This window comes from Trichophyton verrucosum (assembly GCF_000151505.1).
Source record: "Trichophyton verrucosum HKI 0517 chromosome Unknown contig00429_1.f1.exp, whole genome shotgun sequence".
NCBI classification, from domain to species: domain Eukaryota; kingdom Fungi; phylum Ascomycota; class Eurotiomycetes; order Onygenales; family Arthrodermataceae; genus Trichophyton; species Trichophyton verrucosum.
Genome location: NW_003315339.1, coordinates 24274 through 34396, shown reverse-complemented (window position 1 = coordinate 34396; position 10123 = coordinate 24274). Strand labels below are relative to the sequence as shown.

Genomic DNA, 10123 nt, shown 5'->3' with positions numbered 1-10123 from the left:
CCGGCCGGAGCTCGCCCCTCCCCTCCATGCCATCCCTCCTTCTGCCCTGCTCCCGCCAAGCGAGCTGTGACTATGGCAAGTTCCACGCTGCGACACGTAGCAGTGCAGGGCCGGCGGGCATTCGACCGGCGCATCCGAGGCGAGGAGTGACATCATGGGCGGCCGAGATGGAGCTGCTGCTCTGCGAACTACAATCTCGCACTGGCTGTGGGCGGTGGAGTTTCGCTCCGCCGCCAGGAAGTTAATTCTACTTGCCGACGTGGGATTTCTCGTCTAAAAAAGAACGCAAACCAGGAAAAATAGGAGAATGGAGAAAAGGCGAGGCCGGGGTATCATATCATTACCAATGTCTATGGGGCTATCGGGTGATGCTTATGCTATGCTTATGCTGCTGATGCTGCTGGTGTTGCTGATGTAAATGTTGTTAATGCTGACAATTGATGATGCATGGACAGATATCAAAGTCTAGAAAGCAAGAAAAGGAAAAAATTTAAAAAATTCAAAAAAAGATTAGAAACGGGCGAGCGAACGATGCAAGAACCAAAAAGAAACAAGGTTATTTAGCACACATGTTTGTATGTATGTATGTATGGACCAACACATCTTGATCTTCGCTCGTGCCTAAACCTTGGGAGTAGGCTGTTTCAGGCCATTGGCTGCTGCGGTGTTATCTCGCAGTAGCTGTCGGTCCCGCTCAATATCCCAGCTTTGAAGGAAGCTCTCAGCATCTTCGATCGCTCCTGTCAGGTCAAAGTTGTTCTCTTGCAAAACGAGCAAGCCTTGGCCGTCTGGCTGAGTCGAAAGGTCCGTAAGCCCGCTCATGGCCATCGCAAGCGACAATGGTGTTCCCGAAGAGTAGGTGGTGGAGGGCTGCTCCCCCGCCAGAGAGCTCCCAGGAGGGGCCCGAGTGGGCAGCTGGGAGGGGCCGTTGATCTGCTGCTGAGGCCGTGGACCAGGAGGGCAGGATGCAGACAGTGCTAATCTCTCGGGCCCCGGAGCGGTCTGCTCTTGTTTCCCTTCGTGTTTACTCGCTTGATCATTATTGATATCCGTATTCTCGTCGTGGAATCGGGCATTCTTCGACACTATGCTTGGTTTTGACTTTGCACCTATCGCCCGAAGGCTGCCAGTTAAAGAATAGAATGGCTTGATGACCTTCTGCAACGAACTGCTCGACGCAGCTCTTCGAAGTAGGTTGGTGGGACGCTGCTGAGCTCCTTTCAGAGGTGGCCGGCACGCATTATCATTCATTCCTGGCTCCTGTGTAGTCGGAACCGAAGCTTGTGGATTGCTAGTTTTGTTTTCCTTATTAATATAATCTGGTGTGCGGCTGTCTTCCGCCGCGGATTCGTTGCTTTGATGGAACGGTAGTTGGAGCAGGTCCGCAGAGCTAAATGGAGTGAGCTGCGGTGGAGTGAAGATGGGTGGAACTACTTGAGCGGCTGGTATCGTTTCGGAGTCCTGCTCTGGGAGAGTTGAGCCCGTCTTTCGTGCCTCACTTTCTCTCAGGCTCAAAGGGGGGACGGAAGTGTTACACGTAATTGAGGCCTTCTGGCGTTCGTTAACGATCGCCTTGTTCTCCTGCAAGGGTTCGGATTTCCTTCCTGAAGCAGCTGCATTTTCCAGTGATGAGTTGTTTGTGGCGTCGAGAAGATTGCTTGCAGTTGGTGCGGGTATATCTGCTTGATGCTGGTTCTTGTTGCATAGCACAGGCTCGAGAGTAGGGATAGCCCTGGAAGGACTGTCCGCAGTGCTTGGACCTTTTGATGCACGAATAGACTCCTCTAGACTGGGCTTGTGCAGCATCCGCAGTTTGTCTGACTCAGCCGAGCTACCTCCACCGTGGTTATGTTGGAGAAAGACTGCTTGCTTGTTCTGGGAAGTGGGATCGTGAGTAGTGGCAATCGGTTGACGAGCGGCGGGGGCAGGTGCATTGATTGCTGTAAAGTTGATGGTTCGATGGTACATGACCTGACTGGCGGGTGTTCCTGCGCGGCAGGGAGACAACGAGCTCCTGTGTGACCTCTCGGAAGGGCGCTTCGACACGCGAGAGCTACTTAATCTGACCGATGGTGACGGGCTTGGAGACTTTGGTGTCCCGTCTAGCCCGAGGTGCAGTCGTGACTTGTCTCTCTTCGACCATACATCCAATGCCGCGGCTGACCTTGATTTAGAAGACTGTCTTGAACTGGCTCGACTTCGGCTTTCCGGGTTCGTGCTTACACGCCGAGACTGGGACTCGCCCACATGGTTGCTCTTCTGATATATATCAGTTCCAGCAAACAGGTTTGGGGTTTCCTGAAGCGTTCCCGCTTGTGGATCGGAAGGCTTCTCTGCTTGTATCACACATTGCCGCGAAGTGTGTTGTTGTGTGCTGTGAGGGAAAGACACAGACCGTGGGTTGTGTACCTTCCGCCAGGGATTGACCCAACCATCGTCGAATGGTCCAAGTAGCGTGGCCGTTGAAATAAATGGCGGGTTTCCCTGCAAGTAATCTCGTGCCACTCGTTCGATTCTCCTTCTCTTTGCAGCCCTGGCGGCTTCGTCCTTCTCACTCTCGCTGTCTGATGAGGCAGAGGATAACGGGTCAAACGATAGGGATGATAAGAAGGAGTCCGGGAATTTGATGGGCATTATTTTGAGCCGACGAAGGAGGAGTTCGATATTAGGTGCCCTCGGAGTACAGGCTGGTCATTGAGCAACAGACGCAGCACTGTGTACAGTTGGGATAGCATTTGCGGAAGGCCACACAACGGGCGGGCTGACAGGATATATAATTAGCGGACCGTACCAACTAATCCCCTAAAGCACCCGATATAGCGAAGGTAGAATATTATATGCCACGAAGGCAACAGCTGGTGATTTGGCTGGCTTCAACGGTCACAGGGGATTGCTCTAAACGCGCGAGGAGGAAGGAAAAAGGCTATGGTTGCCTAGCTGCTGCGGCTGTTGCCTTGCTTCGAATAAGCCCTGGCGGCTATCCCAGAACGACTCTAAAGCTGCCGAAGCACTTTCCTGTGCTAAAATGCGAAGCAAGCGACGAACCGCACCAACCGTGTGCAAGACCTGACGCTGAGGGACTCCGAAAGCCCAGTTTCAGAATGTTAGTCCTGGAGCAACCACACCACCAAACCGCTTGGCAGGTCAACCTACCTAAACCTGCGGCAGCGGGCCGACAGAAATTCCAGCGCCACACAGCCGAGACCTTCGACTTTATGTACTCATACGGGGGCAGCACCGACAACACCGCACAAACACCCGGCAACTCGTCTCTCTCTCTCTGCCTGTATCTCCGTCTTCCTTGTCTGCCGTTTCTTTCTCGTCGTCGCAAAAAGCTTTTCTTTTCATGTCGTCAAAATAAAAAAAAATAAACAAAATTTTAAGCATAAAAAAAGCGACAAAAATAGAACGCACGTGACATGATTAATCTCACACTAGCTGTTTTGGGAAGTTTGTTTATATCTCAATATTATTTTTTTATTTTTGTTATTTTTATTATTATTAATAATAATTTTTATGTTGTTATTTTTACGGTCGAATAGAAAAGCGAGCATAAGAAAGCTAGCAAAGCGAGCAAAGAGACGAGCGAGGAGAGCAAGAGGCAGCAGCAGGAAAAAGCAAGGAAGGGAGAACAATCGCGATCTGCAGGCCCAGGTTTCGTCTAAGGGAAAAAACAACCAAGGAAAAACGACCGCCAGCGAAGCTGTGGCTGATAAACGCCTGTCCATCCTCGCTTGTTTATTTATCTTGCTTTCTATTAACTAACTATCATCACAGCAAATTTACTCCTTCTTCGCTTTTGGTCGCTCCGGGGTGGTCTTCTTCTTTCTACTGTTCTCTATCGTTACTCTCGTTTTATTCTTCTTGCGTATTTTTCTCTTCGTTGCGGAATCTTTTTTTTCGCTGGAGTGACGGATCTTAATTTCCCGTATTGATATGACTTCGCTCTCAGGGGGAAGAAGCGCGTCGCCCGAACATCTCCAAGTCTAGCGAGTCGACGACCACCGCACAGCCAGCCAGCCAGCCAGTCGAGCAACCAAACATGGCGGAACCGTGGCTAGATGGCCTCGACGACGACTGGGACTCGCAGCAGGTTGTCTCTGCGACCAATTCACCTGTCCTTCCGGCTGATTGCGACGAGGTCGACGCCGACACCTCGCCCACTCCCTCTCCACGGCCTTATCGCGACAGCTCCAGCGCCAGCAACCAACCCCACAGCTACCACTACTCGGGACAGACCTCCACGGTGAACAGTATGGGCGATGGCAATGGCGATGGCGATGGCGATGGGACGATGCAGATCAAATCACGGCGTGAGGGAGGCGGCAATACCACTCCAGAGTGGAAGAGGAGAATCATCAGAGGCGAGCGCGCGCTGGGCGAGGCGAGCGACCTTTTCGGCCCAATGGGGCTGGAGACCGTCTTCAGGCCGCCATCGTTCTCAGAGTCGCTGTTTCAGTCCCATCTCTCGGTCCCTGTGGCTGCTGATGCGGCCGCTCGCCAGGACGGCGTATCATCTGCCCGCGAACCGTTCCACAGCCAGAGAACAAATGGCACGCAGAGGAGCCAACGGAGCCAACGGAGCCTATGGAGTCAACGGAGCCAGCGAAGCCAGCGAAGCCAGAGGAGCCAGAGGAGCCGCGGAGGGCCTTTTCGCGATTCTCATGGAGGAAGCGACACATCGTGGATGGAACATATGTCAGAGGTCATGATAGGAGGTGATGGCAGGCCCTACACGCCGCACAAGAACCAGGCTGAAGGCATCGAGCCCCTGCGAGAACACCTCTCCTCCCTGAGCATCGAATTCAACTCAAGACTGAGCTCCAGCAGCCATGCCAGCGCTAGTGTCATACGGGATAACGAGGCCAGCTACATCTCACTGCCCAAACGCAACCAGTCGAGCCGGAGTCCGACACGTTTGGAGAACATGGCTGCTTGCAGTGACAGCCGCCTGCAAGACGATAGCCTCGATGCCGATTCCGAGAACCTTACTTCTATATCACTACCAGAGGGCTTGTCAATGGGTACACAGGACTGCACGTCACCGGGCGACGCATTGGACACTTCACGTCAAGCAGCCTATTCGGACAGCGACTCCATTCGCATACGGACGGTTAGCGCGTCGTCACGCCCACCGCACCCTCAAAGCTCGATACTAGAGGGGGGAGTCCCGATACCTCCTGTACCACAGACACCGCAAACACCGCCATCAATACGCCTTCACTCTCCCCCGGACGTGGAACAGCTGGCAGAGAATAGCTCAAAACCCAGACCCTCGTCATCAGGAAGCCCTTTGAAGCTGTTTGGAAACCATGATACCTACACAAGCAACAAGCTCCTGCGCAGGATGAGCCAGTTCGAGGCTGCCAACGACTCAGGTGCGGACGATGCTAGTCATCTCGATGCGGAGCGCGAGGACATGAGCCCAGATGGGCTGCCTAAGTTGTCCTCCAGAACCAATATTTCCAGGTCGAACCATACTACACACCTAGGAATGGATAATAAACAACCTCGGAATTTACTTCAAGTCCCCAGTTCACCACAGGATAAAGAAAACAGCAGCCCGCACCAAGCATACGAGAAACAGCTACCACCCCTGTCCAAAACAGAGGCTAAAAGGAGCCTGAAACGGTCGTCGAAAATCACAGTCTCAAAAAGAAGGAGGACACTGCAAGTTCTCCCAGGCCAAGATCAGGTTTGGGACGAGTCAATACTTGATTCTACGGGGCCTTTCTCTAATCATTCCCTCACCGAAGGTATGGATGAAAGTCAACAACGTCTTCCGTCCTACTCAAGGCCAGCTGCCCCTACGTCGACTAGTTTCCGACCTATCACAGCGAACGGCCAGTCCCTGTTTGCTGGCCCTGACAAGCAGGAAACAGCGGCATGTCCCGGTGCCAGCTTTGTTTTCCACATTGAACACCCCAGGAAAGGCTCGATTACCACCCAGGAATACTATAATGAAGCATCCAAAGTGATGGACCATATCAGGGCCCAGGGAGGGCCAATAAGCGGCTCTACCCGGCGAAATGAGGGTTATCAAACCATCTATGAGGATGATTCCGCTCTATACAGTGACGCGTCCAGCGAAGAACAGTTCTCACGGCCTCCCAGCCGTGACGGTGTTGATTTAAGAAAACAGAGAGAATTGCCTCCGCCAAACCCAAGAATTATCAGCCACTTGAAGAAGTTCGAAGAGAAAGACGAGTTCCACGTTGGAATGGGTGCTTCCGTTGGAACGTTGAAATTCAGACAACAAAATGGTCTGCTACATCCAAATCAGTCACCCCATCGAGATGCTGGATACTTTGACGATACTGTGGAAAGCAGTCCTGAGAATATCCGGATAAGGTCTAATGTCCGTCGTGATGGGCAGCAGGGCGAGCTAGTACTTCGGTCAGAGGAATCCGTCAAGAGCCAAAAGTCAGCAACAAGCCTCCCGACCGGATTTTCGCAGGGCTCTGCCAATAGCTCTGGTGCAAAGGGAGTCATATCTTCGGATCGAGTTTCCCATTTGATTCCAGAAAACATTGGGAAAATGATATTTGATCGAAATACGCAATGTTGGGTAAAGAATCCCGCCAGGTCCGATCCAGATGCTCATAATCGCTCCCAAACTGTCAGTGAAGATGACCCTTTCAAAGATATATCTGATCTTAGTGTCGACGAGCTGAAAGAACTTGCTCTCGCTCGCGGTCTAATGCCAGCGGGGACTGTATTCGGCTCTGGGCCTGCACTGCCATTGCCTGAGGAGTCTCTCCCACCAGAGCCCGAGAAGAAGGCCTCTTTTCAAGCTGAGCACAATCCTCGCCCACAGACTCGCGAGAGCGCCCAGAATCCTATGTCTGAGTCAAGCTCTGTACAGTCCAAATACACTCGATTTACGGTTAGTGTTCCCAAGCCAGGCACCAGAGCTACTTCCTGGGGATCAGAAGAGTTCCAAAACCATAAAATAAGCCTCGAAAAGCCTCAAGTCCTTGATCAAGAGGAGCAAATCGAACAACAACCAGATGTCTACAGTGGGCCGTTGCATGAGCCAAACACCCGTACACGATCTGGCACAATCACTTTTTCCTCTCCATTGGTTTCTGGAGTTGCATACCAGGGCGAAGACGAATTATGCTCCGAGCATACCCAAGAAGCTCGCGAGTGGATATCTGATGCCGCACCTCAAAGTCCACTAGGAAATGTCCCACCGCATGATATTCCATTACCAGAACAAGATTGTTTTGAACTATCGTGCATACAGGAAGGCACTGAAGAATCAATTGATGACCAGGGTGAAGAGCAGAACAACGATCTCTCTATTATACCATCGGTAGCAGATGTTGATCGGTCGGTTATGATTGCTCCACCCAACCTGGGTTCGAGCAACTACAGTTTCCACATGAGCCCTTTGTCAGAGTTCACAGTCAATCAAGTTGATGAGTCCATGAGAGGAGAGCGCAGTTATATTGCCAAACGCGCTAACCCACACGCACTACGACAACTACACGGGAAACTAGCACTAGCCGCTGAGGACATTGTGCAACACATTACAGACGCAGAGCCATATGAGGCATACTGGGAACAGATGCGTCGGCTGGTCCTTAGGGGGAAGAGACTTTTAACACTCCATCAGCTTGACAAGTATTGTCCTCAGCTCCAGGAGTTGGATGTAGGAGAGAACAAACTCGCTCACCTAAATGGTATCCCAGCAACGGTCCGAAGCCTCGACTCGCCATATAATTGCCTTTCTAGTCTGACTTCATGGAGCCATCTATCGAATCTTCAGTATCTCGACATATCCGGTAACGACTTGGACAATCTTGACGGTCTCTCTAATTTATATCACCTGCGGAGTCTGAATGCGAGCAATAATAAGCTCACCTGCATCAAGGGGATCTTTGGGCTAGATGGTCTATTAACGCTAAAAGTCTCAAATAATCAATTGACCTCCGTGGACTTTAAGCATGCTGATCTGTAAGTATGCTCATCATTGAAATAATAGAACATATGGCTAACATTTGATAGCATCCGACTGAGTAAACTGGACCTGAGTGGCAATGACATTCATACCATACAGAATCTTGATGCCCTACATGGGATTGAGACCATTGATCTTCGAAAAAACCAGATGCAAGAGTTCAAGGTACGTCGACCTCTTCGGCGTCTAGACATCCTCAAATTGTCCGGGAACCGTCTCGGCCAACTTGATTTGTCGGTTTTCCCGTCATTGCGTGTACTATATGTCGACTGCAATCATCTCAGCACTGTGGAGAAGCTTGAGGATTGTCGATTCCTCGACACCCTCTCTATGAGGGAGCAAAGTATACCCTCTAATGACCCCAGTGGCTCTACTAGCTATGCTGAACCTATACCGATAAATCTTAATCTGGGCAAGGTGTCTTCAATCCGCAAACTATTCCTTTCATCGAACTTCCTCTCAGCAGACACACTCAGACCAGATACTCCCATTCTAAGCTTGCAACTTTTAGACCTGGCCTCGTGCACGCTTGAGGCTTTGCCTGAGCAATTTGGGGAAACATTTTCTAACCTAAAGACACTTAATCTGAATTTTAACGCCTTACCGGATATCAATGGTCTACGAGGCATAAAACGACTGAACCGGTTGACCTTGGTAGGCAACCGCATCGCACGACTCCGACGGATGTGCAAAGTCCTAGCTGAAATTGGCGGAGCCCACGGTTCCTTGACCAGAGTCGACCTACGAGGAAACCCGATAACTGTTGGATTCTATCCACCGCCAGTATCAGGAAGCGGGAAGCCGCAGCAAAGATACACAGGGAAGAACACCCAGCGGGACCTTATCAAACACAAAGCGGACGATGACGACCTCCTTAACCGGTCACTTCCATACATCGGAGGAGGAAAGGACATTGCCCGACACCCTTCATACCACTCTAACAACTACATTGATTACCCTCCCCTGGACGCTCACGAGGAACAAAACGAAGTGGAAAACAATGAAAAGGAGGTGGATGACCCGTACACCGTCCCGTTCGCGGATCCATTCGCAGATGCGAAGTACCAGGCACACCTCGACGAGCCTACCCGGCTCCGGCGACGAGTGATAGAACTGATGATCCAGAATGCTACGTCAGGACGACTAACGTATCTCGACGGTCTGCCGCAGTGCAGTTCGCCGGATGACAACGAAATTAATGATGATGACGGCGGCGGGCATGTCGGTCCTGGAGATGCACATGTCCATGCCCACGAAGGCGCAGTCAGGGTGAAAAAGGACTGGGTATGGAATCGACTGGAACAGCTGGGAGTATTGAGGAAGAAGGAAAAGGCAAAGGAGAAAGGCAACGGGAGAGTATAAGGGGTTCTCTTTTCCTTTTCTTTTCTATTTTATTTTTTTCTTTTATTTCATTTCTTCGGGATGCCTTTGGCACAGGCGAGGGATGTTGACATCGACATGGCGCGGCGTTGCTTTGCTTTGCTTTTTTCTTCTTCTGTTCGATTTCGACATTTTGTTTTACTATATTATTTCTGGCCTTTTTGTTCTGCTTCTTGTTCTTCTTTCTTCCTCCCTCGAGTGCAAGCGAGGATATTCCATTTGGATAGCTGGCTTAATGAAATGGGTACAGGTGCATACATACGCATACATTAGGGAATCGTTGGGCAAGCAAGGAGTAATTTTGAACTGAGAAGTTTTATCAATATTATTACCATTCAGCTTCCCTATTTGTCTCGGGCAAAAGCAAAGTAAAAGTAAATCGAGAGAGGCTACGATGATTTGAAGTGTGGCATTTTCTAAGATGTACGCTGTAATAAGTAAGGAATATTTTGATAGCCGACCTTTTTTTGCCTACCAATCCGATCCCATTGTCATAAATCATTCATCCCAGCAAGGAAGGAAACCCAGTGAAGGAGATAGCCGATACGTCAAATACAATAGGAGAAAAGAATAAGGAGAAGGAGAATGAAAAGAAGAAGAAAAAAAAATCATCAGTCCCGAGTTAATGAATAGATAATTGAATAAAGTCATAGATTAGGAAGCCGGAAAACGAGCGCCGAACAAACAAGCAAGCAAACACACAGGAAAGCAACGAGCAAGGAAATAGATAAGACAAGGCAGAGACGACCCCGAAGGGACACCGGAAACTCCATCTCC

At 50.5% G+C, this 10123-nt stretch overlaps 2 protein-coding genes across 2 annotated transcripts; one reads left to right on the top strand and one right to left on the bottom strand.

Moving 5' to 3' along the window:
- Positions 1-621: 621 nt before the first annotated feature.
- On the bottom strand, positions 622-2634 carry TRV_05571 (uncharacterized protein; the record flags this gene model as incomplete). The annotated part of the gene is made up of 2 exons (XM_003020300.1): positions 622-1971; positions 2146-2634. The coding sequence occupies 2 exons, from the start codon at positions 2632-2634 to the stop codon at positions 622-624; spliced, it is 1839 nt and encodes a 612-aa protein (XP_003020346.1).
- A 1408-nt stretch (positions 2635-4042) lies between these two features.
- TRV_05570 (conserved leucine-rich repeat protein) lies at positions 4043-9328 on the top strand (the record flags this gene model as incomplete). The annotated part of the gene is made up of 2 exons (XM_003020299.1): positions 4043-7962; positions 8014-9328. The coding sequence occupies 2 exons, from the start codon at positions 4043-4045 to the stop codon at positions 9326-9328; spliced, it is 5235 nt and encodes a 1744-aa protein (XP_003020345.1).
- Positions 9329-10123: the final 795 nt, after the last annotated feature.